Source organism: Tiliqua scincoides, chromosome 11 (assembly GCF_035046505.1).
Source record: "Tiliqua scincoides isolate rTilSci1 chromosome 11, rTilSci1.hap2, whole genome shotgun sequence".
NCBI lineage: Eukaryota > Metazoa > Chordata > Lepidosauria > Squamata > Scincidae > Tiliqua > Tiliqua scincoides.
Genome location: NC_089831.1, coordinates 10794411 through 10822195, shown reverse-complemented (window position 1 = coordinate 10822195; position 27785 = coordinate 10794411). Strand labels below are relative to the sequence as shown.

General features: G+C 46.2%; 1 protein-coding gene and 1 pseudogene across 1 annotated transcript in view; one reads left to right on the top strand and one right to left on the bottom strand.

The window, feature by feature from the left end:
• Positions 1–27785, bottom strand: part of UNC5D (unc-5 netrin receptor D) — a 224785-nt gene that overhangs the window by 11639 nt on the left and 185361 nt on the right. The window contains exons 14-18 of the mRNA XM_066639671.1: positions 21473–21641; positions 18580–18807; positions 14588–14737; positions 4383–4547; positions 1302–1480 (exon numbers count right to left, since the gene is read on the bottom strand). Coding sequence (XP_066495768.1) covers positions 1302–1480; positions 4383–4547; positions 14588–14737; positions 18580–18807; positions 21473–21641 — 891 coding nt within the window. The remainder of the gene's footprint in view (positions 1–1301; positions 1481–4382; positions 4548–14587; positions 14738–18579; positions 18808–21472; positions 21642–27785) is intronic.
• Positions 16161–16277, top strand: LOC136662731 (5S ribosomal RNA; annotated as a pseudogene).

The window sequence follows — 27785 nt, the reverse complement described above, 5'->3', positions numbered from 1 at the left end:
ACCATCTCACTTGAGGAGATGAGGTAAAACTGGAGAAAGGCCTCTGAAAGCAACGATCCAGGCTTGATGAAGTAAAATGCAAGGTCCATCTGCTTCTGAAAGGAAGCTATTGATGGTGCCAAGCATACCTAACCTGTGGAAGGATACTCTACATTTTTGGGGCAACCACAGAGAAAGGCAGCTAGCGTGCCTGTATCCCTGTATCCCTGTGGAAGGATACTCTACATTTTTGGGGCAACCACAGAGAAAGGCAGCTAGCGTGCCTGTATGGCTCTCAAGATGCTTGACCGGCTCGGGGAGGCAGGCTGGCTAGCCCCTGGTCTGAACTTTGGGACCTTGCAGGGGTGACCTGAAGGCATAGCAGTTTGGCTGGCTTACCCTCTTCGGGCGACAGTGAAAGGCGGGCTTAATAACTATTGAGCTATGCCTGGAGTCGGGTGGACGCCCTATGAGATTGGGGGACGCAGACGGCTAGGGCCGTTTCCCCCATTTAGAACCCCGCACTTGGGATGGGTATTGTTTACCTATTTTGCCTTGTTGCTCAGGTTGTAATTAATGGCTCAGTGGCCCATTTATTAATTAATTTCATTAATTAATTAATGTAATGTAAATGGCTCAGTGGCCCATTTAATCCCATACCTGTTGTTGGCTGTATTTATTGGGGAATGCGTGGTAAGGCCCTGCACATTGCGCAGCCACAAAAGGCACCGCAAAAGAATTCACAAAAGACAGTACCCTGGGCACTCTGACCCATCTCAAAGGATCCATATGAAAGAAGACATTAAAAAAAAAAAAACACACCATTGGCTCCTGAATCATTTTAAATATTGCAGCTTTTCAGGGCATGGAACAGGGTTTGAATTTCTTATTTCAGAGCAGCATTTTAAAAGAGGGAAAATGGGTCTTGGTTTCATGAGAAATTGAACATGTTGAATGCAAGGCTGACTCCACACATCTCAGCAGCTGGGTGTTACACCCACCCACCCCCAGTACCTGGTAGCACATGTCACTATCTCTGCCCTCTCTTCTTGTCTTCTTCCTCTTTGGAGTTCAAAAAAGAAGAGGGAAGCAGAGCAGAAGAACAAGTAGAGAGGAAGGTTATGGGCAGAAAGAGACACTCTAGCTCACCATACTTTTCTCCTCCACAATTCCTCTTCCACTCTATTCTCATTTTCTCTTTTGAAACCAGGGAGGAGGAGTGGTGGAGATAGGTGGGCATAGGTGAGCCCCCTACGTAATATCAGGTGGCTTCATGGTCAGGCCCTCATGGAATTCTGTCTTTCAGAATGCCCTTCGATTACCTGTTGATGCTGTTTTTCTGTGCTAACATCTGCCAGTCTTTGCCTTTGGCGCTGGGTGTGTCAAAAGTCGCACATATCCTCTGCCGAATGGAGTATGGGATCTTGAAGGCTTGTGGGCCGATCTGAGCAGGAAAGCTGCTGTCGTCATGTGCAAAGAAAGTGATGGTGTCTCTTTCGTTCTGCATGCAAAACAAAATCAGTAATGGGCTTACGTAGTGGATCATAAAGTGGACTGAGCTCTCTCCAAACTAGCTTAGTGCACCAGAAGTCATTGTGCAGCCAGTTCCCTGTGAGCATAAAAATAACCATGCACTTTCATCTTCTTAAACAAGGCTCAAAGAGGATCAAATCCCTTAGGACGAAATCCTATCCAAACTTCCAGCCCTGATGTAGCCGTGCTAATGGGGTGTGAGCTGCATCCTGCAGAGAGAGGGGAAAGTCATGGAGGCCTCCTCAAGGTAACGGCATGTTTGGTTCCCTTACCTGGAAGCTGCATCGCAGCTGCATCAGTGCTGTAAAGTTGGATAGGATTGGGCCCATACATTTCTAAGAGTTGCTGAAAGAAAACTGTGGCAATCCAATTGGCTGAACTGCACAGAACCAGACCTGCAGACTGTGAGCATCAGAGATGAAACAGGAAGTGTAGAAGAGCAGAGAGTGGTGGGCTAGAGTGTCAAATGCTCCAGCTCACTACTCTTCTCTCCTCTCCTCCGCACTTCTTCCTCGCTGATCTCTCCATTTTCAATCCAGGAGTGGAGCGAGAGCAACAGTGGTGTGGGTAGACACATGGAAAGAGCTCCAGCATCCACTGCTTGAGGCAACTGCTCCATCAGCCTCATGAATGGAGAGCCAGGATTGTGTGGTGGGTTCAGGAGTTGGGCTTAGACCTGGAAGATCCAGGTTCAAATCCCCGCTCAGCCACAAAGTTTCCTGGGTGGCCTTGGGGCAGTTCACTATCTTTCAATCTCACCCTCCCTCACAGGGTTGTTTTGTGGACAACAGGAAGGAAAGAACCACGTATGCCTTCCTAAGCTTCTTGGAGGAAGGGCGACATAATAATGTGAATAAATAAATAAATGGGTCAGCACTGGCATCTCCAAATGCTCCAAAGACATAAAACATCTATATTTTGAACAGTGGCACTTTTCAGAATTCTGTCTGCATTTCCCAGAGTTAAGCTGTGACTTGCAGAATTTTCTAGGTTTGTGTTCTCTTATCCTTTGCCGTCACTGAGACTGGTAGCTCGACAGGTCAAGATCTACGCTGGTTTGGGGGGGGGCAGTTCTGCGGGTGTTTTTTGTTCATGTCTTTCTCCCCGCCTGACATCAGACGACGCACCTCCTGGCTGGGACTTCTGGGTACTATTGCCGCATAAATATTTCATGGCAGTAGTACTACAAGCTTTTTGTCATATAACATTTATGACACATCTCCCAAACACACACACCCCATGCAAAGTAATAGGGACGTCACACATATATCACCGTCTCTGATTGTCGTAAATTAAATATGCAGCAGATTTGGTATGCTGTACTTTGAAGATAAGCGGTTGCTACCTGGCTTGTAAAACACAACTAACAAGTTGAATGAGTGGGACAAGTGGTTGAATGAGCTGGCTTCTTTTATTTTTCCCCCCTGGTGGAGACAGGGATTAAAAAAAAGAAAAGAAACATTCTGTATCATTGATTCTGCTTAACAATGTGGGTATTGTTGGCAAGGCAACAGACTGGACGGCTGGGGAGGGGAGGGGTCCCTGTGCCCCCCAGGGACAGGAATACAGAATGCTGCCGCCCCCTCAACCAGGGGCCTTCTGAGGCCTCTGGAACGCCTTAAACATCACTTCCAGTTTTCACCCAAGAACCAGAAGCACACTTAAAAGGCCCTCTGAAGGAGGCGGGGGGGGGGGGCGAGAAAGGCACCATAGCCCTGCCAGCATGGTTCTCTAGGGCAGGGGTGTCCAAAGTTTATGGCAGGAGGGCCACATCATCTCTCTGACACTGTGTCGGGGGGCCGGAGAAAGAAAGAATCAATTTACATTTAAAATTGGAATAAATTTACGTAAGTTTACATAAACGGATATATTAAAGATGAACTTATATGAATGCATGAAGGTCTTGCAATAGCTCAAGGCCTATAAAAGGCCTTGCACAAAGCAAGGCTGGCCTTTCCTTTGCTGCCGCTACTGCATCACAGACGTGAAACAGCAAGCGGTGGAGGGAGCCCTCATCCCACAGCTCATGCAAAGAGGTCAAACAGTTGCCTTCATGCTGAGAGCAGTTGTGTTGGGCCAGCGTGGGCTGCAACAAATCTCCGGAGGGACAGAGGCTCATTGGGGGCTCCCTGAGGGCCGCATTGAGAGGCCTCGAGGGCCGCATGTGGCCTCCCATATATTTCTGCACATCCCTTGTGGTCATCAGAGAGGACCCTTCTCAGGATACCGCCACCATCTGATGCCAGGGGGATGGCGGCAAAGTGTAGGGCCTTGTCGGTTGTGGCACCACACCTCTGGAACCAGCTGCTAGAAGATCTGAGAGCAGCTTCTTCAGTATACGGTTTCCAGCAGGGTTTGAAGACCCATCTGTTTCTCCTAGCCTTTGGGGAGGGAGGTACTCCCTAGGAACCCCTTAATTTTTATTTTTTTTAATACTGCTATATGTTATTTTATCTGCTATGCTCTGTTATTGTTATTTTTTTAAATTTGCTTTTATGGTTTAAATTTTAATATTGATGTATTTGGTTTGTTGCACACTGCTTTGGGTTTCCTTGAAAGAAAGAAAGAAAGAAAGAAAGAAAGAAAGAAAGAAAGAAAGAAAGAAAGAAAGAAAGAAAGAAAGAAAGAAAGCTTCCATTGGATGTTAAGGACTCAATCCTGACTCACTTTCCAGCACTGACATAAGGCAATGCAGCTCTCAGGTAAGGGAACAAGCATTCCAATACTTTGAGGATGCCTCCATGAGTTCCACCCAACTGCAGGATGCAGCACATATCCCATTGGTCCCGCTTTGCCAGTGCTGGCAAGTTGGTTAGGATTTGGGCCTAAGTTAGACAACAAACAAACAAAACAAAACCCAACAAACTTGCCTCTAGAATAGACGTCTGGATCTGCAAGATCTGTTCATGGCCCTTGACTTGTCGGACACAGATCTTGCAAGACAGCTGTGTGGTGGTAGGAGTGTAGCGCTCCAACGAAAAGGCACAGTGGAGTGGCTGCTGGTTGCTGCGCCACACACGAGAGAAAGGGACTTCCTGTAAGAGAAAGGGGAAGGAAGCAGGCAACAATGTTGGCAAAGACGAGAAAAAGGCACAGCAGGTGGGAAAAAGGCACACGCTCTGCCCATCAGACCCGCTTGGCTCTTTGCATTCAAAACCCCCCTTGGCTCCTGCGTAAGTCTGATTTTGGGAGATTACTACTGTATTTCCTGTGCTAGCAAATGTAATCCCACAGGACCACCACTGATACAGACACAGGAGTAGCGTCCATGTGCTTGCTGGATCATACAGATTATGAATTTTGACAGCGAGTGACTCACTGCTGGAATGACTTAAAAATAAAACAGCTGGTGACTCAGTCCAATGGCTTGTTTTATTTTAACTCATTGCACAAAATAAGGCTGAACGGTATCCATCTGCAACACTGTGCAATGAATTTTAGCTTGGGGGGGAATGAGGGGTCCAACAATATGAACACTCAGTAGTCTTGAATTCAGGTTGTAATATTTTCTCTTTGGCAATTAGTCATAAGTAAAGAATCTTATTAAACATGTGCTTCTGCCCCTTGATATTTGCTGCCAGATTATATCACGCTCCGGTAAAGCAGCTACCACGTTTTCCAGACTCACAAAGAGAGTCTGGTCCAACAAGGAGCTGACGGAACATACCAAGATCCAGGTCTACAGAGCTTGCGTCCTGAGTACACTTCTGTACTGCAGCGAGTCATGGACTCTTCGCTCACAACAAGAGAGGAAACTGAACGCATTCCACATGTGCTGCCTCCGACGCATTCTCGGCATCACCTGGCAGGACAAAGTTCCAAACAACACAGTCCTGGAATGTGCTGGAATCCCCAGCATGTATGCACTGCTGAAACAGAGATGCCTGCGTTGGCTCGGCCATGTCGTGAGAATGGATGATGGCTGGATCCCAAAGGGTCTCCTCTATGGAGAACTCGTGCAAGGAAAGCGCCCTACAGGTAGACCACAGCTGTGATATGAGGACATCTGCAAGACAGATCTGAAGGTCTTAGGAGTGGACCTCAACAGGTGGGAAACGGTGGCCTCTGAGCGGCCCGCTTGGAGGCAGGCTGTGCAGCATGGCCTTTCCCAGTTTGAAGAGACACTTGGCCAACAGTCTGAGGCAAAGAGGCCAAGAAGGAAGGCCCATAGCCAGGGAGACAGACTAGGGACAGACTGCACTTGCTCCCAGTGTGGAAGGGATTGTCACTCCCGGATTGGCCTTTTCAGCCACACTGGACGCTGTTCCAGAACCACCATTCAGAGCGCGATACCAGAGTCTTTCGAGACTGAAGGTTGCCTACTATGATATCACGCTCCAGGGATTCTAGCAAACCTCTCCCTTTTAGCTCTGCAAGCATGGCAAATGCTTTGCCCCCCCCCCCCAAGGAAGGAAGGCTTAGAGGTGAGAGCTTGATGGCGAAATCCAGTTTGAGCTGGGCTTGAGGACAGAGCTTATTTTGGGAGGTTGCTCCATCCTGCATCAATCAGGCTGGGCCAACCTCAACATCCACCCCAAGCTCCCAGTTTTCACAATAGGGCAGTGGTTCCCAAACTTTTTTTTTCAGCTGGTGTCTCCCTTGACCTAGTGGGCCACACTGTCTGTGGCTCCCCATTAGGGCTATAATTCTATACGTTGTATCAGGCGGCGGGATTTTCGTGAGTATCCTTTGGCTGTTTTCTGTTTTCTCAGGAGCCATGACTCACAGTTTGGGAGCAACAGGGGAACAGCTGGTCACATCAGAGCCAAAAAGAAATTTATCATCCTCCGGCCAAACTGGCACTGGTGGGGTGATTTTTTTTTTTTTTTGCCTGCTCCATCCCGCGACACTGATGGATGCACAGAAAGGGAGCTAAGAAGCTCTGGAGTCAGAACATGCTCCATCTAGATCAGGACCGCCAACACTGACTGGAAGCATCTTTCCAAAGTTTCAGGCAGGGATCTTTCTTTGCCCTACCTGAAGATTTTGGGGATGAACCAGGAACTTTTTTTACATTTAAGGGATGTCCTCTTATCACTGAGCACAACAAGGGGGTTACAGAAATTCTGCCTGTGTTAAGGAAATAATTGGCTTTAGATTCACGAGCTTGAAGCCCTACCTGAACATATGGCAGCCCCACCCAAATGACACCTTAAGCCAGCAATTTTCACTCTTTTTCATCTCACGGCACACTGACAAGGCACTAAAATTGTCAAGGCACACCATCAGGTTTTTGACCATTGCCAAAGTACATCATGCTGCCAGTACGGGCCTCACAACCTTATTGGCCCTACTAATAAATGACCTCCCCCCCAAATTCCTGTGGCACACCAGTTGCGGCACACCAATGTGCCATGACACAGTGGTTGAAAATGGCTGCCTTAAGTGCTTGCACTTCTTAGAAGGCTCACCTTGTTATTATTTTGGAAGTTTGTCTCTGACAAACTAAAGAAGACATTGAACAAGGAACATGGTTGAACAACCGTGACTTGTTAGCCATGGTTGCCAGCTTTAAAGATGTTGGGCAAATGCCCAAATTAGAAAATTCATTGCAGAGGCACCTTCTTCCAGACTACTGTAGTTTGTAAGATTCGGGTGTCTGGTTCCTGGTAGGAGAAAGCTAATTTCCTGACTCTGGTTTTGACTCACGTTCCAATGTTTTCCTTGTCACCACTGGTATCTCTCCTCCGCTCACTGAGTCAGACACTAAATATAGCATTTTAGTTTATGTAGCCCTTAGCAATCTGGAAGGAAACTGAGAAGAAGCCACTACATGTTGCTGTTCTCTTGCTGTCTGTCTGCAATGGCTTTTACCTGATTTAGGTCCAAATCCTAACCAACTTTCCCGCACTGACATAGCTGTGCCAATGGGGCATGTCCTGCATCCTGTAGTTGGATGGTAGTCTTGGAGGCTTCCTCAAGGTAAGGGCAGTCTGTTTCCTTACCTTGGAGCTGCACTGCCCTTCCCTCCTTGCTGGAAAGTTGGTTAGGATTACGCCCTTAGAGCCCAATCCTATGCTTGTCTACTCAAAAGTAAGCCCCATTATGGTCAAAAGGACTTACTCCCACATAAACATAGATAGGATTGTAGCCAAAGGGCCCAATTCTATCTAACTTTCTAGTGCAATGCAGCCCAAGGTGAGGGAGCAAATGTTCCCTTATCTTGAGGGGGCCGCCATGACTGCTCCCCCCCCCAAGCAGGATGCAGCACACACCCTGTTGGCATGACTGCATCAGCTCTGGAAAGTTGGATAGAACAGGGCCCTAAAGCACTCCACCTCAGTTTTAGACATTGCCACGCAACTTACAGCCCAATCCTAAGCAGGTCTACTCAAAAGTCCCATTAATAATGGGACCTCAAAAGGTTCCATTATGCGCAATGGGGCTTGCTCCCAGGAAAGTGTGCATAGGATTGTGACCTTAATCTTTTTTTCATGCGAAAAATGCTGGTGCTATGGGTGAATGAATGAGGGCCATACTAGATATATGCAAGCAGTGGCATAGCTAAAGGGGGGCTACATTACCCCAGGGACCACACCTTGAATGGGTGCCAACACTAATCCCTGACAGCGGACCTGAGGTGAAAAAAAAAGCAGTCTATGGCCTCCAGGTGCAGCCTCCCTGCACCTCAGACCATCTCCCAGATACAACCAGGTGTGTGTATGTTAAATGTGATTTTGTTAAAGCTGGGGGTGCTATAATATTTTGTGCCCCTGGGTGCAGATGCCTTAGTTAGGCCACTGCACATGAGGCAGCCATTTTTGTTGAATAAGTGGTTTTCTACTGCAGTAGTTCTCAGGTGTTTAGCACTGTGATCCACTTTTTTAGAATGGGGATCTGTGAGGACCCACCTGAAGTGATGTCATGACCGCAAGTGACATCACCAAGCAGGAAAATTTTTAACAATCCTAGGCTGTAATCCTAGAATGGGCAATAGAATCCTGCAATAGAAGTGGGGTATGTCAGAATGCCAGATGCAAGGGAGGGTGCCAGAATGAGGTCTCTTGTTATCTGGTGTGCTCCCTGGGGCATTTGGTGGGCCGCTGTGAGATACAGGAAGCTGGACTAGATGGGCCTGATCCAGTGGGGCTGTTCTTATGTTCTTATCCTACCCACACTTACCCAGGAGTAAGTCCCACTGACTTTCATTGTTAAAAGCATATACACATTAGCCATATACAACAGAGCTGTAACATTTCCCCAGATGCAGTCACATACCATGATAGCATCAAGTCTAATATATTAAAAATAAAATATTGAAATGAATGGGGGCCCTCCTGAAATAGGTTCGCAAGCCACCTAGTGGGTCCTGACCCACAGTTTGAGAAACACTGTTCTACTGCATTAGACCACTAGTTATCTCAATAGATATTGTCTCAGTAAATATTGTCACTAACAACTGGTAGTGACTCTGCAGAATTTCAGGTTGGACTAGAAGCATCCACTGTGGCTAAATTATTCTAAACTTCAGTACAGCCCACTGCACATTTTGTTCAAACCAGGAAGCTTCTCGAGGCTGCAAAAAGCCATCAGCAAGTTTATTTAACAGCAACACAACACACCAGAAAAAAACCGCCCTCTCTAATAACATAATTTAATAATGTATAAAAAGGGGAATAAAAAAAACCCACCCGAAAACACACTGCTATTATATTTTTTCATACCCACTCTCAAAATGCAATTCCTGTATAGTGTTATATGGGGCATTAGTGACCCATTTTCCAGCTCTGTGTTTAACAACAGAAATAATGAGGGCGGCGTAACTACTTCCCCATGATTATACTGTGATTGCAACAAACCCCTTGATGTCCTCATGGTTTTGGCTCACAGACATTGCAAACGGTTGCCTGTTTATTGCTTGCCAGTTTAACAGGTGCCAAATTCTCACTGCTTTCTCTTATTGAACAATGCATGTGTCTCCCTAGGCTGCTGGGGGTAAAGCTATGCACTGGTTTTCCCATAGCTTCCCCTGCCTACTCCTGTTGGGGCATTAGGACTTACCAGGGTCACCAATACTAAGGATTGAATTGTTGCCTGACAAGTTGCTTTCTACATATACTTGGTGGTGGGTATATGCAGGTGTGAGCATGACCCAGACAAGCTTTGGAGCATTTTATTTAGGCTGACGGCATGGAAGCATCAGGTCCCACGGGCTTTAGGGAAAAGGAGAAACTTTGGTTTGTCAATAGAAGGCTGGCTTAGAAAAAGCCTTTCCTTCTTTATTGGGGTCTTCCATGATCAGCCAACCCTGTGCTTAGTCAGCAGATTCAACCACATCGTGGGAGCCTTCAGACATTGAAATAAACAAAGACTACAATCCCATGTACCCTTTCCTAGGAATGGGCCCCATTGAACACAACGGACCTTACATTCTGAGTAGACCTTCACAGGAGTGGGCTGAAAGTCACTGGTGAACACAAAAGCAGTGCCCTCAACCTTGGTAACAAGAACATCAGAAGAGCCCTGGTGGATCAGGCCAAAGGTCCATCTAGTCCAGCTTCCTCTATCTCACAGTTGGCTACCCAATGTCTCAGGAAGCACTCAAGACAACAAGATACCTGCATCCTGTTCCAACTCCCTTGCACCAGGCCTTCTGAGGCAGCATATTTCTAAAACCAGGAGGTTGCACAAATCCATTTCAACTCGTACCCTGTGATGGTCTTTTCTTCTAGAAATCCGTCCAATCCCCTTTCAAAGGTATATAGGGCAGGTGCCACCACCACATCCTGTGGCAAGGAGTTCCACAGACAATTACATACTAGGCCAGCACTGGGGTTTGGGAGGGTGGGTGGAACAGGGTGTTTCTGGGTCAGGGAGGGAGGGTGGAAGACCGGTGGGTAAACTGGTCCCTAGGAGAGGGGCGGTACCAGAATCTGGCATTTAGGATCCTAATCTCCACCTGGCACATCTGGATCCTAACCCCCCCCCCCCCCCAGCAGCCTGGCTTTGTACCAGGCTGCTCAGATATGAGTCAGCGACTTTGCTGGTGCAAATCAGAGTAGTCTCATTGGGGCAGCTGTCACTCAACAAGACGTATGGGGATTTAATTCCCCTTACTTTGAATTGCATGGCAGCCAGTCCCAGCCCCGTGCTGGATATGGGGCCAGGTGGCCTGTCTATCCCAGCACAGGTTAGGATCTCTATGCGAGTCGCACCATAAATAAACCACTGGCATTTTTCAGTGGCTGGTCTTGTTCTCTCCTCCTCTCGTGCTACTGCAAAACCTCCAATTCTTCATCCCCTGTTCCCCCACCTTTTGGGGGGGGGAGTGGATTGGGGTGAAGAGTAGCCCACATGCGATTACCTCCTTTTGGCAAGTCCACCTACGGTCAGGAGTGTCACAACCCCACTGACATTCTTTGAAACAATGAACAGGAGAGGAGCCCATTTCCCCACTTCCATGTCAAGCCCTGTGCTCTGGTCCCGGTGGGTTTAATCAGGCTCTTTCGCTCACAGCAGTTAATTGCAAGGAACAAATTGCAATGCCGAAGCCAAATGCATGTAAACAGAAGACAAATGCAATCATGGCGCTTCAGTCAGTTCTTCATACTAATAACAAAAGAACCTGACTGAGCAAGTGGTGGGGGGGGAGGGGGGAAGGATCTGGAAATGAAAAAAAAGAAGGAAAATGCTGCAAACCTCACGGCACGGCAAAGGAGACGGTTTTGGAGATGCCAGGATGGTCTGTGGGGTTCCGAGTTGGAAGCGGCATTCGAGATTCAGCACAAACCACTTCCCACCCCACAAGGGCATCGGAAGCTTGGGTAAACTATGCTGTAAATCCCATTTATTCTTCTTTGTATAATTCCTCAATCACCCAAGACATCCCAATTACACTCCCTCATAAAATACTGACCCGGCTTCAATACAATCAGTTCACTGGCCTACCTAAAGGGGATCAAAGGGGGTAAATACGCCAGGGTGCCACCCCGGCAGGGACGCCACAGCCTTTCTCTCCTCACCTTGGGGCATTCGGAGGGCCAGAGGGCACCGTGCGTGACCTATGTGCAACCTGAGGCCTCCAGAGAGCCTTTAAAGTATACTTCTAGTTTTTGGGTGAAAACTGGAAGTACCGTTTTAAGGCCCTTAGAAAGACTTTTAAAGCCAAGGGAGGCCTCCCCGGCCTTCTAAGGGCCTTAAAATGTCACTTCTGCTTTTCACCTGAAAACCAGAAGCGTACTTTAAAGGTCCTCTGGAGGTCTCAAAAGGGCCGGAGGAGGCAGCACATGGTCTCCTTCTGTCTTCAGAAGGCCCCCGGTGGGAAAGTGACAGTCAACCCATTGGGGGGGGGGTGGCATTCTGCCGTTCTGGCTCCAGCAGCACCAGGGCCAGGATTGCCACTGAATCAGTTTGCCGAAAGATAGTCTGCTCTCTATTGCTGCTTGTTATGGGCAGGAGGTCTGGTCTAGAGGGCTGAGCCTCTGTTTGCCTGAAGATAACATCTGAAGGTCACCAGTTCGAGGCCACCGGCACCACGAATGGCGAGACCTTGAAGCAGCTGACAAGCCCAGCCGAGTTATTCCACCTGCTCTTGGAGAGATGAAGGAGATGCTTGTCAGCCTGCGTGGGAGGAATCTGGAGGCCAGAAAGTGATAACAGACCACAAAAGATCCATCTGAAATGTTGTGGTTCTTGAAAGACAGAACCTTCTTTCAATTGCAAAAATCCCTACGGGGATTTAGAACAGCCTGCCTATGTAAACCGCCTTGAATTAAAGTCTGAGGAGAAATCTGACAACCAAGAAAGGTGGTATATAAATGCCTGTATTATTATTATTATTATTATTATTATTATTATTATCATCATCATCATCATCATCATCATCATCATCATCATCATCATCATCATCATCTAGGGGGAAGCCCTTCAGTCCCCTTCCTCAATTTGGAGCTCCGTTGTTCTAAAGGAGGAGCAGGAAGCTGGCAATTTCTTTTGCTGGGTTCTTACTTTGAGTTTAAAACCATTCTTTGGGCTTTTGAAGTTCACCTCATCTTGGCGGCAAATTTTAACGAGCCCAGTGGCGTCACTAGTGTTTGTGACACGCAGTGCAGGAGGCCAGCTTGTCACCCCTGTGAAAGACATCCTCCTATGCAGTGGGCAGTACAACACCCTAGGCCCACATCTGCTGTTTTTTTTTTTTTTTGCTATAACTTTTGATAGAGATATTTCAACGCAGTTTGTTTCATTGCTCTTTGCCTGAAATCACACATCAAATGATAGATAATGTGATGATATTATTCGCAAGTACCAAGATTTAAAAAATTTTGACCAGTAGGGGTGTCACCCCCCCGTGCACATCACCCAGTGTGACCCGCATCCCTGCACCTCCCTAGAGACGCCACAGCCACTGAATTCAATAAAACTTACTGCCAGGTACATGTATAGGATTGCAGCATTATACTTTTAGTGCTTTGCCACCTGTATCATTCCTCCCCTCTGTCCTTCACAACATGACTAGGAAGCAGACCAATTAGCAGATGAGAATCTTGGGCCGTACAGCTGCCAATTCTCAAGTAGCTTCAGGTGTTTGTCGTGCTTCCAGGGAATGAAAGAACAAACAGGTTTTCCTCCCCTAGAGGAAGAAGATGCAGAAATACTAAACCTAGCCCAGTCTTCCCAGCTTTCTGACCGATCATGTCCATCTTCCGTGCCTAATGTGGAAGAGGACAACCAAAATGATCAAGGGGTTGGAGATCACCCCTTATGAAGAAAGGCTATGATGTTTGGGGATTTTTGTTTTTAAGCTTCCATTAGGAGCATTCTGGTGATATTGCCCAGGGTGGGGAGAGAGGAAGCGCCCAGTCAGATACCCCCTCCAAAAATGCAATAAGGGTCTTAGGAGACTCCTGGAAAAATTCCATTGGCTGCTACCAGAGCTGCAGCGGCCTCAGAGTACACTAAGAAATCTAGAATGGTGGCTATCCTAGATATTCTCAACTTGAAAGACATTCTGGGCTATCATACTGCTCTGCTTCTCTACACGCTTCCACCTTTCAAGAGGAGAGAAAAGGTGATTGGCTGGCACTGGGCTGGGCTGGGAGGTGGGTTCAAGAGCAATTGGCTGACTGGTTGGCCAATTAATCAGCCAGCAAAAGACGCTAAGCGCAATTGGCTGAACAGGTAGACAGGCAGCAGGTACGTAGTACGCAGAGGGTACCCCCCCTCCCAACTCCTGCCACCATTCTGGCACTTGTAGCAACCCCTCTTCACCCACCCACATCAGTGGGTTTGTCTGTCTGTCTGTCCCGAACACGCCCAAGATGTTAAACAAAGCTGGGTTGTCGCTATTATATTGGTGCACAATTTAGATGTCACTCTCCAAATTATACTTTCTGTTCCAGATATTTCATTCAACAGACATTCTCATTTTGAGCATGCCGAGTACCTCTCTCCAGAGAGGGGAAAGGTGAGGCAGAGGTGCTTTAAATAAAATACTTACTTTATTAATGATTACTTGAGTGATCATAAATGCAAATCAACAAGACCCTTATTAATCATAATGGTGCAAAGGATGGAATCTGTCTGGCGGGTCTCACATTGGGACTGAGCACTCTTCCAGCACTCTGAACATGGCTTGCCAGTAGCCATGGTTCCGATAACACAGGCCTACAAAAGTGAGGGTCAGAAAAGTTTTCCCCAAACTTTATGGTGGTTTGATATGAATTTGGGGTGCCGATTCCAAAAATGGCATCCATTTTGTCCTATCACGTCTAGTTTTGGAGATACAGCATAGCCTCATTAGTGAATGGTTCAAGCCGCTTCCTCATGAGGAAGCCATGGTGTAGGCTTCCTCATCAGGAAGCTGCTTGAACCATTCACTAAAGATGCTATATAATATCTCCAAAACTAGACATGATAGGGCAAAACAGATGCCATTTTTGGAATCGGCACCCCAAATATACCCAGGAATTGGTGTAACGTTTAAGGAAGCAAAATGTGTGTTGGCCTGTGTAATAAAGCACACATTTATTCCTAACACCTGTACACAGAGTGACACATATACAGAGAAATGTCCTGGGGCTTTGGAGCTGGCTGGGAATTACAAAACAAAATGCCAGCCTTGATACGCAAGTACCTGACATGCGGTGAATGGTTTGATTCTCCAGAGGAAAGGGGGGATATCAAGGACGGAGATCTGAAGACTGAAGGTGTTCCCTTTGAAATGCAACAGCTTTGGTTCTTCCAGCAACTGCCCACCCTGGTGTCTTTCATCTGAAAGCACTTCCTGCAGGGAGGGAAAGATAAAACAAGCAAACAAAATGTCAGAGCCCACAACACAGCGGAAGGAGTTGGTGGCACCCAGCGATGGTTTGGTCTTTTGGCCTTGTTCATGACAATTTACAGAGCTTGACACACAACGGGAGATGGCTATACCCTTTACACCCTGCTTGTGGGCATTCTGAAGATATCTGGCTACCCTCTTTGGAGGAGTGGATGTCGGATGAGATGAGACCTTCGGCTGATCCAGTTGGACCTTTGCATTCTTTTGTGACTTGCCATGTTTCGAACATCAGCGTTCGGCAGGGCCAACCTGTTTGGCAAGACAATCCGCTTAAGGCCACTGGTCACGCAAAGTACCGGAGGCAGTTTCAGCTGAGATGCATCCAAAGTGGTCTTTGCTTTACATTTCATCAAATGTTGTGCCCATTACTGCAGTTTATATTGTTCCTGGGGCTTTGACGGGATCAGTACACGCCCAGATCAAATAAACCATCTGAGCCACTGTGGGGCTACTCCAGCATGGCACAGCTCCCCCATACCAAATACTAGACTGGCTGGTGCATTGGCATGCTAGCAGGGGTAGATCCTCCCCTCCTACCACTGAAGGGTGAAAGAAACTGACCTGCTAGCTTAGAGGCCCTTTGCAATAATACAGGGTCCCCTTCGGAAGCAATGAGATAAAAGAAGCAGAGGTATAACACAGTGCCCCGGAGCCGTGACATCACAATGTCACATGTATCATGACGTCACTTCTGGGTTCTCCCTGGAAGAGAGGGTACTCACTGTTGCAGCCTAGCTCCCTTGAAGGAACAGAGGGTGTGGAGCCACCAGTGCTTCCTGTGTGTCTAGGGAGGAACTTTAGGGGCAGTCATGTATCCTCTTCGGTTTAGTGCCCAGGACATGTGCCCCTTAGGCTATGCCCTAATTATGGTTCTGTTTTCAAGCAAACAATTCCTCCTCCTCCTCTCACCCAATGGTATGGCATTTTCAGGAGAACACAGCACATCATGGAGACCCAGCATCTCCAATCACATGCTGAAAACATGCACTGTTGAATGGAGAATTCAAAACACATTCTCTGACCTTCTCATCAAAATCTAAATTCACATTAGAGCCAGCGGGTACAAATGGCAAGGGAGAAGATTCTGGTTGGACATCAGGATGAAATGCCTGACAGTCAGGGCAGTTCGGCAGTGGAACAGATTGCCGAGGGAGGTGGTGGTCTCTCCCTCACTGGAGATCTTCAAGCTGAGGATCGACAAGCACCTGCTGGAGATGTTCTAGGAGAATTTCCTACTACAGGCAGGGATTGACCTTGTGGGTAATCTTCCAACTCTATGGTTCTAAACTTATTTACTCTCTCTGTCTCAGAAGGCTGCCCAAAGAATGCTAAGCAGGAGCAGTCCTGGTTGAATTTTGAATGGGAAACTGAAAACTGTTACCCTGCAAATGCCCGATCTCATCTGATCTTGGAAGCTAAGCAGGGTCAGGCCTGGTTAGTACTTGGATGGGAGACCGCTTGGGAATACCGGGTGCTGTAGGCTTATACCATAGTCTTTCAAGACTGAAGGCTGCCAACCAAAAAAGCTGATAAAGCTATCGTAAGACAACAGAGTGAGAGGGAATCGCTGCTTACAGCTTGGCTGACCTGAAACTGCTCCTGCTTGAAGCTTGGAAGGCCCACCCAAGCCATGAAGGACTCCATCTGGAAGAGAAGAGCTCTACGAGCTGCCCGTAGAACAATTATGGTAACATAAAATTCTATTATGGAGTTTTGCAAGCCGCCTTGGCCATTTGCTTTGGCATGGGAAGGGCAGGATATAAATCCTCAAAAAATAATAATAATACTATGGAGCACCATAATTTTCCTGAGCTTAACAGCTGTTTTGCAGCACAAATGACACGCTTGGGGTGAAAGAAAGAGAGAACAGCTTGATTTAAGTTATACTGGCTATAAGTTACAACAAGATGAAGGATGCAGGGCGATAACACCTTGTAGAGTATTTACAACTAAAAGACATCTGTTCAGCTTGCTTTTAGGCAGTTCTCCCTGTGAAATTTGCATAGGAAAAGTCCTAGCATTAGAGAGCCTTGCCACTGCCAAGGTTTCATCAATCATCTTTGATGCTCAGATGTTGCACCCTTGCCTTACACACCGTGGCACACACTGACATAGCACCCAGTCCGTATGCGACACCAGAGGCATCACGAGGGTTTGTGTCACCCGGTACGGGAGGCCAGTGTGTCAGCCCTAGGATGGACCTCCTCCCATGCAGTAGGTGGGGCAACACCCAGGGCGGAGGGCGTGGTGATGTACCGTTGCCCCGCCTTCACTGGGTTTTTGGCTATAATTTTTGATAGAACAGAGATATTTCAACATGGTTTGTTTCACTGCATTCTGCATGAAATCACACATTAAATGATATATAACATGATGGTATTATTCAAAAATACCAAGATTTTAAAAAAATTTGGCCAGTAGTCGGTGGGCCACTGTGAGATACAGGAAGTTGGACTAGATGGACCTATGGCCTAATCCAGTGGGGCTGTTCTTATGTTCTTAGTGGTGTCACCCTCCATGCATTTCACCCAGTGCAGCCCGCACCCCCACAACCCCCAGGCAATGCCACTGTGTAACACTTTGTACACACCTTGCATCTCCAATCTGAAATGCCTGAAGGTCAAAGATTCAGACTTCCAGGTCCCACTGCCTTCTTCCCTTTGAAGTCCCACCTGCCCTTTCCTCCTTGGACACCACAGAGGAGGGTTCTAGTTTAATGCACTAATATGATTTTGAGAATCCTGTTTCTCAAAATCCTTTTAGATTCTGTTTCCTGTTGGACTCTTTGAACACATTTTCAACCCATGCCAGCTAAGAGACAGAGAATGTTTGTTTCATACTTTTGCTAACACAAACTAAGTAATACTCTGGACTCTTTTGTCTGACAGTTTCCTTAGTTTGCACAAGGCTTCTTCCAAGCTCTTACCCTCCGGAAGCCTTGCCAACTGTTCAGATCTCATTACTCCCAATGTAATGCCAGGGAGCCTACAGCACCGGCTTGGAAATCTTCCCGAATTAAATAAGTGCATTGAACTGCATCACTTTTCCTTGTACAGAATGGCACTTGGTGGAGTTATTTATTTTTGATTTCTCCTCTTTTCTTACTGCCTCTTTGCAATTGTCTCGAGATGGGCTGGCAATGATAGGAACGAACAAACCAATTTAAAGTATGCAAACATTAAAAACTCAAATCGGATGGAGAAATGGGGAGGGGGGAAGAGAGAAATCACTGCAAACGCTGTACATCAGAGAGAATCCAGAAGGCATGAAGAAAGGCATAGAGGACTGTAGGGCGATTTTAGCTTTTCACCTCATTTGATTCTCATCTAATCACACTGTAAATACACTGTTTTTTAAATTGGAATCCCCTTTACATTTAAAGATGAACAAAGGTTTGCTTCTCCACAGTAAAAACAGTGTGTACAGGGATGGTGGCCTTTTTGGCGCCGCTGTATAGCGCGGTGCCAACAGAACGTAGGACTGGGCCCTGAGACCGTAAGACTCTCACTCATTGTGAGAGTCAGGGCACAATCCTAAGCAACTTTCCAGCACTGGCATAGCTGTGCCAGTTGGGTATGTGCTGCATCCTGCAGTTGAGGGGCAGTCACGGAGGCCTCCTCAAGGTAGGGCAATGTTTGTTCTCCTACCTCGAAGTTGCATTGTCTTTATGTCGGTGCTGGAAAGTGGGTTAGGACTGAGCCCTCATAGGATTGAGGCTGTGCATAAATATTGTAGTAAGAATAATACAAAGAAAGAGCTGGAAAGAAATGGTCTTGCCATCTTACCTGAAATGCACACGGAGTATTATCCACGCAGTAAACTCTCAGGCTATAATCCAGCGAGTTGCAAGACATACAGCCAAAGACTGCTACTTTCAATTCTTTAACGGAGCAATCCGAGAGAGGCTCTCCAATGAGAGCATAAGTCCCAAAAGAGTCTAAGAGAATGTGACAGGCAGATGGGTCCAACAGACAGTAACAGGAAGTTGTTTCCTCTTCCACTGACATTATTTCCTGTATATATAGAAAATATAAGTAAAAGAATGGGAAAAAAATGATACCTTATTTCAGAAAATGGGTACAGATTTTATAACAGTTATTATAAGAGGTTTTGTTTTTAACCCCGCATCCACCAATAAGACCCCAGACTGCAGCTTGGGTTTTATTAACAAATTTAACAACAAAATTTAGCAGGGTTGGTTAAACTATAAATGCCAATCCCCCAGCATGCAGAGCACTAATTAAGGGGAAATTACTTTAACAACTTACCTACTCGACAAGTATTTTAGGGCAAACCACCCAACTCAAGGCCAAGTCCTGCCCTGAGTTTGCCCATCCTTGTCACCCCCGAAGGGTCAAGGCAGCTGAACTGCTCACCCTGCAGGACAAATCTTGCCACGCTTTGCCAGTTTGGTTAAGGGCTTGCCAGACAGCCTCCTTGAGCTGGTCAGGCATCGTAAGAGTGGTCATGGCCGGCTCTAACCTTGCTGCCTTAGATTGGACACCAGATGTAAAAACGGCTTACCCAACCCTGTACGCATCACGTCAAGGGACCAATGAACACCTAACCAGTGGAAGGAGCTTAAGTTCCATACCTTGTCCTAGTCAGTCTGGGGTAGGTGGAAAAACTGCCAGCCAAGGCCAATCAGGCTGACAGCAAAAAATTCCTTCCTGGCCCTCAATAGAAACACCAGCTAATCTCAGAGTGTTTGTGGGGTGGGACAGCAGGAGAATGTATTGTTTTAATACTTGTAAACCGCTCTGGGCACTTTTGCTGGGAGGAAAGGCAGGGTAAAAACCAAAGAAACAAATAAATCTTTAGCATTGATTCTCATCAGTTGTGAATTATCTTCATGCTTACTACATGTAATAAGCTGAGTTGACTTGATTTCACTATTTTCATTATTTTCCCCCCATATCCATGTATGTGTACATACAGTTGATCCTTGATAACTGTGGGGGATCCGTTCCCAGATCCCCTCCCCCCATGGATACTGATATCTGCAGATAATGGAATACATGGGGAGAACTTCAAGAATCTCCCGGACATGACCGGAAATGCCTTCCGAGTGGTGAAGACCAGATGTGATTGTGAGGAGCTCCAGAAGGATCTCTCCAAACTGGCAGAATGGGCAGCAAAATGGCAGATACATTTCAATGTAAGTAAGTGTAAAGTCTTGCACATTGGGGCAAAAAATCAAAACTTCACATATAGGCTGTCTGAGTTGTCTGTGACAGATCAGGAGAGAGATCTTGGGGTGGTGGTGGACAAGTCGATGAAAGTATCGACCCAATGTGCAGCAGCAGTGAAGAAGGCCAATTCTATGCTTGGGATCATTAGAAAATGTATTGAGAACAAAACAGCTAATATTATACTGCCGTTGAACAAATCGATGGTAAGGCCACACCTGGAGTATTGTGTCCAGTTCTGGCCGCCACATTTCAAAAAGGACATAGTGGAAATGGAAAAGGTGCAAAAGAGAGCAGCAAAGATGATTACGGGGCTGGGGCACCTTCCTTATGAGGAAAGGCTACGGTGTTTGGGCCTCTTCAGCCTAGAAAAGAGGAGCCTGAGGGGGGACATGACATACAAAATTATGTATGGGAAGGATAAAGTGGATAGAGAGATGCTCTTTACACTCCACCAGAACCAGGGGAGATACACTAAAATTGTGTGTTGGGAGGGTTAGGACAGACAAAAGAAAATATTTCTTTACTCTGCGTGTGGTCAGTCTGGGGAACTCCTTGCCACAGGATGTGGTGACGGCATCCAGCCTGGATGCCTTTAAAAGGGGACTGGACAAGTTTCTGGAGGAAAAATCCATTACGGGGTACAAGCCATGATGTGTATGTGCAACCTCCTGATTTTTGAAATGGGCTATGTCAGAATGCCAGATGCAAGGGAGGGCACCAGGATGAGGTCTCTTGTTATCCGGTGTGCTCCCTGGGGCATTTGGTGGGCCGCTGTGAGATACAGGAAGCTGGACTAGATGGGCCTATGGCCTGATCCAGTGGGGCTGTTCTTATGTTCTTAACTACAATTCCCAGGAAGCCTTGCAGGTCTCTTGTTATCTGGTGTGCTCCCTGGGGCATTTGGTGGGCCGCTGTGAGATACAGGAAGCTGGACTAGATGAGCCTATGGCCTGATGGGGCTGTTCTTATGTTCTTATGTACTGATGCAACAGAAACAAGGGGAGAAGAGAGGAAGGGAGAAAAAGGGCAAGTACAAGTATTTATTTTTTCATAAGTATTAGTTCTTATGCCTTCTGGTCACATCTGGGAGGTGTTCTGAGACCTGGGGAGGCAATGTGTGTTTTCAGTGAAAATCTGAAGTGCCTTTTGGAGGCCTACGGGAGACTCCTGAGGTGCTGCAAGGCTACATGTGAGCCCCCAGTGTCTCAGAACCCCTCCAGGTCACAACTTTAAGGCTCTTCTGGTTGCGTCCAGGAAGTACAGTGAGGTCCTCCTGATGTGACTCAAAACCCGCATTGAGTCAAACCGTGGATCCCAAACCTACAGAGAAGGAGGGCCAATTGTATATACTTGTCTACTGAGGACATAAGAAGAACCCTGCTGGATCAAGCCAAAGATCCACCTAAGTCCAGCATGGTTCACCAGGTGCCTCTGGGAAGCTTGTAAGAAGCAAAGGCATTCTGTCACCTAAGGAGTGTTAACTTACCTCCCATTTGCCCTGCTGCTTCTTCTTCTTCAAGTGAATGTTCCAGTGCTCAGAGTTGACTTGCGCACAGTGTGGAATTGTCAAGGCGAACGGGGTTGAGACTGACAGTTCAGGAGGGCCACAGGTCACTTCTGGACTAAGGAGGACTTCACTGCCTTCTGGCTGCAGGCTTCATATAGAGCAGGGAATATTGTAACAGAAAAGCCAAAATTAGACATACCTTGCTTCCAAAAGAAAAAGTGAAAGCTTGGCGAACATGTGTTCATCTCCTTCATTCCTATGGTAGCATTTATGTTTGCTCAGTGCTTCAACTAAATATTTTAAATATCTGCTGCCAAGATCTCAAGGCTTCATCCATCTGTTATACATGGGGAAAACGTTTTAAAAAGGAAAAAAACAACAACACTGTGTGCTCATTGCAAATTGGATATCAGATCTGAGAGCAATATATCAGGTACTATTCATCACTCCCTCTGTTTCTGTACTCAATCTCACATGCCAACAGGAGAGGAGCCAAAATGAAACCATCCACAAAGAAGAGGAAGGCTACTGTGTACTTACTGGACTTCGGAAAGGCTCTGAACTTTCACATAAAAAGTTCATTTCAATATTTTAATTCTAATATATTAGAATTGATACTACATGTTATGTGACAGCATTTGGGGAAATACTACAGACCTGTACTTTTAACAAGTTACTATTTATGTTCTTTAATCAATGATAGTAAATGGGACTTATTCCTGGGTAAGTGTGGGTAGGATTGCAGCCTCGGATTATTAGAAATTTTCCTGCTTGATGATGTCACTTCCAGTCATGACATAACTTCCGGTGGGTCCTGACAGATTCTCATTCTAAAAAGTGGGTCCCAGTGTTAAAAGTGTGAGAACCACTGGTATAGAGATAATCCAACATGGTTTGCTTCATTGCATTCTGCATGAAATTACACATGGATTGATATATAAAAAGATGGTCTTATTCAGAAAAAAACCAAGATTTTAAAAATATTGACCAGTAGTGGTGTCAGCCCCTGTGCTCCTCACCTGGTGTGGCCCACACCCGCTGCACCCCCTAGCAATGCCACTGGAAAAACCATGACTTTGTGTGTGCTATTTAGTCATTGCATGCACTTGCTTCCTGGGGAGTCTAAGTGTTAAAAGCATACAGCCCTGCTTCTTAGAGGGTTGTCACTGTCCGCTGCCACACACTTCCTACTCTGAAACCTCTTGGCAAAGAGAGGGAGAGGATGAGAGATCTGGCAAAGTTTTAAACAGGAGTGGGGTGGGGGAACCACCAGACATAGCTGGCGATATCTGAGAGACACAGAGAGAATTAATGAATAAACAGGGAGACCTGGCAAGATCAGAAACGGATAGAGTGGGGAAAATTCAGAGCTAGAGAGACAAATAAAATACATACAAAGGAACAGAACTGGCAAGATAAGAAATAAACAGAGCTGGAACAAGCTGGAAATTGAGATAAATAAGAGGCCAGGCTTTGCAGTTCAATGCCAAAGACTAGTTCCATCTACTTCTGAATGACTAACAACGTGATCCAGAATGTGCTTTATCTGACTCTGCAAAGTCCAGTGGACCTTGCTCCCAAGGGATGTGTATGGCAAGATTTGGCTCCCTTGCCCAGCTGCCTTGCTTCCAGCACTCCTAAGAGGTGGCTTGCAGGATCAGGCCCAAAGCCCATCTAGTCCAGCATCTTGCTTCCCACCATTGTCCACTATCTCCTGTGGAGCCCAATCCTATGCATGTTTGCTTAGAAGTAAGTCCCATTATAGGAAATGGGACTTACTCCCAGGTAAGTGTGGATAGGATTGTAGCCTTAGTGTCATTGGAAGTAGAGTCTAGCTATAGGCGATAATGATTATACATCAGTTCATGGCAATTATTATGCTTCAAAGAGTACAATGAACAATACAATATTTTATAGCTGGAAAAAAATAAAGCAATTATAGCACAATGATTAATATTCTCAGCTAGAGGAAAAACGCACACCACTGTTTTGTTTTTGCCCTCCCTAGGAACAAAGTTGATGAGGAACAGAGATAATGCTGACATCAAGTTATGAAATACCTGATAAGGAGATATATATGAAGGTATTCACACACACACATTATATCTTTACTATAAATCTCATTTTGGGGAGATAAATGAACTTAAAATTGCAGGCTATGTATAAAGCTTGATTTGGGTCAAGGTTATGAGACAACAAATCCTGCAAACCTGTAAGCTTGCAGACTAATCATGGGAATGCAATCAGTGGAAAGGGTTCTCTGCACATGCTCAGAGGTACTTGCAATGACTCCATCCCAACTCTTTTTTTTTTTTTAAGATTCCTATCAGTTGTGGTCACCATATTAAAAAAAAAAAAGATATCGACAAACTGGAGAAGGTGCAGAAGAAGTCATCTAAAGTGACTGAACAGTGCAGCTAAGCCTTGGATTAAATCACCCTCAGCTATGAAGCTTTCCGAGTGACCTTTACCAGTCTCTCAGCCTAACCTACCTCACAGGCTTGTTGTGGAGAAGGGGGAGGTACAATATGTGCACACCTGTGCTCCTCAGAAGAAGGGCAGGGGACAGATACAATAAATGCATTTAGCATTTGACAACTTTTGATTTTTAATTAACAGACCAACAAATTATTGACTGACAGACTGGGTTGTTTTTCAAGCACAAGAACAATTCACTGATGTCAACCAATGCAGTTTTGACCATCGCCATTTTTCACACTGCTAATCATTTATCTATGGAATTTGCTACCATAATATGTGGTCATGGCCATTATAGTTTAGATGGTGTTCCAAGATGATGGAGGCACATCTTCCTAGACCTTCTAGGCTCTCTCATTCCCCTTGGACCATAAAGCCTGGGCTACCTGTCTTGGCAGGATGAAATTGCATCCTCACCTGCCAGACCATTTTATCCTGGCCAGCCCATGTGCTCTCTCCTCCCCCAGCTTTTTGGGTGGGTACAATTTTCACAACCCTTCCTCCCTCGTGCCCGCTTTGGACCATTCTGGTCCACGAGGCAAGCTCAACCTAACAATTCAGCAGTGCCCCCAAGGTGATTCCATTCCTACATGCTAGTGGTGGCTCAGAAATTTTAGAGTTGCAGAGAACTGCATATTTCTAGAAAATGAGTCAAAATAATTTAGCCTGTTATCCATTGAGACGTTGAAAAAAAACAACACCCAAATATCAACTGCATGAAGACCATTCTGTACTCTCCATTCCCCTAGGGTTGCTTAAAAGGTTGCTTCTCTATGGGGACGGTTCTCTTGTGAAGAGGCAGTTCTGGAGAGCTTTCGTAATATCTGTTTACTCACAAACATACACTTTGAGCAAGGGAGATCAGGCAGATACTTAGTCCTGATAAGTGACATCCATCCCCCCAAAAATAAACAGCATGCAGTTGGAGAACCACAAAGATGCTTCTCACCAGCCAGCTGCAAAATTTCTGGCACAGATCAATTCCCCGCCAGGTCTCCAAAAAGCCCACTGTGAGGGATGGAGCAAGAAGATCTTCATGAGTTACCTTGTGGGTCACTAAAACCTGTCGTCTAATATGCAGGCACCCCATGTTGCACCAGAAGAACTACTACATCCTGCTGTATAATCTCCCCACTTGGGAGATACGTAGTGCTACCACTACAAGGTAAATGGTCTGGCCTTAGAGGTCAGCTGAGAATCATCCTACAACTTCCACCACTGTCCAAAGTCCAGTTGATGGTAATTTGCGAAAGGCAGTTTCTCTGCAGTGGCACTCCCTAACACTGGGGTTCCATTTTGGGTCCCACTCTGCCTACTTCTGGCTCAAAATGCGTTCCATCATCCTCTTGGTTTCTTTTCTTCATTGCTACTTGGACAATCCATTTGTTTTATTGGTCTTGTGTTGGAACTATTGTAATGGTTGAACGTTGTTTTGCAGTAACAAGCCTAGGTGGGTCTACTCAGAAGTAAGTGCCACTGCATTCAACGGAACTTGCTCACAAGTAAGGGTGCACGGCAGTGGTCTTCAACCTTCTGCATGCCACAAACCCCCTAAAAGAAATTATGAAACTGGGAAGCTACAGAAACCCTGGCCTCTGAGCGGCCCGCTTGGAGGCAGGCTGTGCAACATGGCCTTTCCCAGTTTGAAGAGACACTTGGCCAACAGTCTGAGGCTAAAAGGCAAAGAAGGAAGGCCCATAGCCAGGGAGACAGACCAGGGACAGACTGCACTTGCTCCCGGTGTGGAAGGGATTGTCACTCCCGAATCGGCTTTTTCAGCCACACTAGACGCTGTTCCAGAACCACCTTTCAGAGCACGATACCAGAGTCTTTCGAGACTGAAGGTTGCCAACTACTACAGCTAATCCAAACCCCTCCCAGGACCAGAGCCACCTGTCCCGCCATTGCCCACCCTATCCCCATTCCCACCCAACCTCTGCCCTTCCCCACGGGGGAAGACAGAACAGAAAGAACCCACAGAAAGATCCTGCGGATACAAAATCATGTGCACAATGTCCGGTATGCCTTTGGACGGCCAGGCCCCACCTCTGCCGCACACGGCCACCATCAAGATTGCAGCAAAGACCTCTCTCCTCTGCCACCATCATCACCCTGAAGAAGCCATGGAAGCTGGCCATTTTTGTTACTGTAAGTTGCTGCGACCGCACAAATGAGGCTTCACAACCTTATTGGGGTCACATCCCACAGGTTAAAGAACACGAGTGTATAAGTTTGCAGTCGTTATTTGTGATGGTATCACTGCTTTTCAATTGGATTGTGGACACCCTCGGAAGCTTCCGGATGGGGAACGGAAAGGAGGGAAGCATGTGTTTTTGAATCGACTCATCGGTGAAATAAATAATTTCCAATTGCTTTGGGCTGACTTGATTGTCTACTAAGCTCCGTGGAGCTTTCAATTGCTCTCCAGGTTGACTGTGTTTTTGGCCTGAGTGCGACCTGCAACCATCTTGGTAGATCATAGCCATCCATGCGCTGAGACCAATGGCAGATTTCTCTGGCGGGAGGCCTTTTAACTACTTTCAGAGAATCTCCCCACCTCCCACCACCCAGTGAACACAATGCACAAATATATGGGAACTGCGAGACTTGTTTAATGCCAAATGAACTGAAATCAACTAATTAGATGAACTCTCACACACCCCTTCTCTCTAATAACCCGCTTGGCAGGAGGACTGTGAAGGCAGCTCAGTGGCTGTTTATTAAGTAATGCGGAGAAGGAAAACATTGTATATTTGCAGGTATTTAATATTCCCTGGAGCGCGGAGTAAACAAATCAGAAACCAGAGCTAATCCTTTCGACTCTATCACAACCAGGCGCTTGTTTTGTTTGTCGAAAAATGGGGGAAAGCTGGAGAGAAAAATCAGTTGATCCTCCCTTTCTCAACATTTTACCACTTTGGGAAATTTCGAGTGGCTGGTTGCAAAAAAGGGGAGAATTGATCAAACCAACGCATTTCAGAATTCACTGCGGCCCCGTTTATTTCATCAAAACAAAATTGTCAAGATCGGAAGGCTGACTTTTTAATGCCCTATCAGGGGATGGGTCCGGCAAATTGAGAATGGGCCCTTTTTTCTTCTCTCTGATTAAAAAAACAAAATGAACACAAAAGCACGCAGAGCATTATGAAAGAAGCTTAAAGGAACAGACCCTTCCTTAATAGGGAACATCTGAAGGCCGGCACAAAACATTATGAACCTTAAAATAACAAAGCATTCACGGAACCTCATAAAGCAGAAACTTCTCCATGTGGAAGCAAAAACCAATAACATCGAACTGTTCATATTGTTTTTTAATTCACTGAGAAATAACTTCTAAATATGTTTCACTCTCTCTCTCTCTCTCTCTCTCTCTCTCTCTCTCTCACACACACACACACACACACACACACACACACACACTCACTCACTCACTATACAGCAATATGTTAGAGAAGAACTGGAACCATAATACTGCTTTATTCTGTTCCATTTCCAAATTTTTATTTCCCAAAATAGGCAACTTGGGCTGAGCTGTGAATAAGAACTCCTAGAGCTGTGTTTCTGAAACTGTGGGTCAGGACCCACTAGGTGGGTTGTGAGCCAATTTCAGGAGCCAATGGGTGGCCCCATTCATTTCAATATTTTATTTTGAATATATTAGACTTGGTGCTACCATGGGATGTGACTGCATTTGGGGAAATGTTACAGACCTGTATTTTTAACAGGCTACTCTGAATATTCTTTTAACAATGATAGTCAGTGGAAGTTACTCCTGGGTATTTTCCTGCTTGACAATGTCACTTCCGGTCATGAC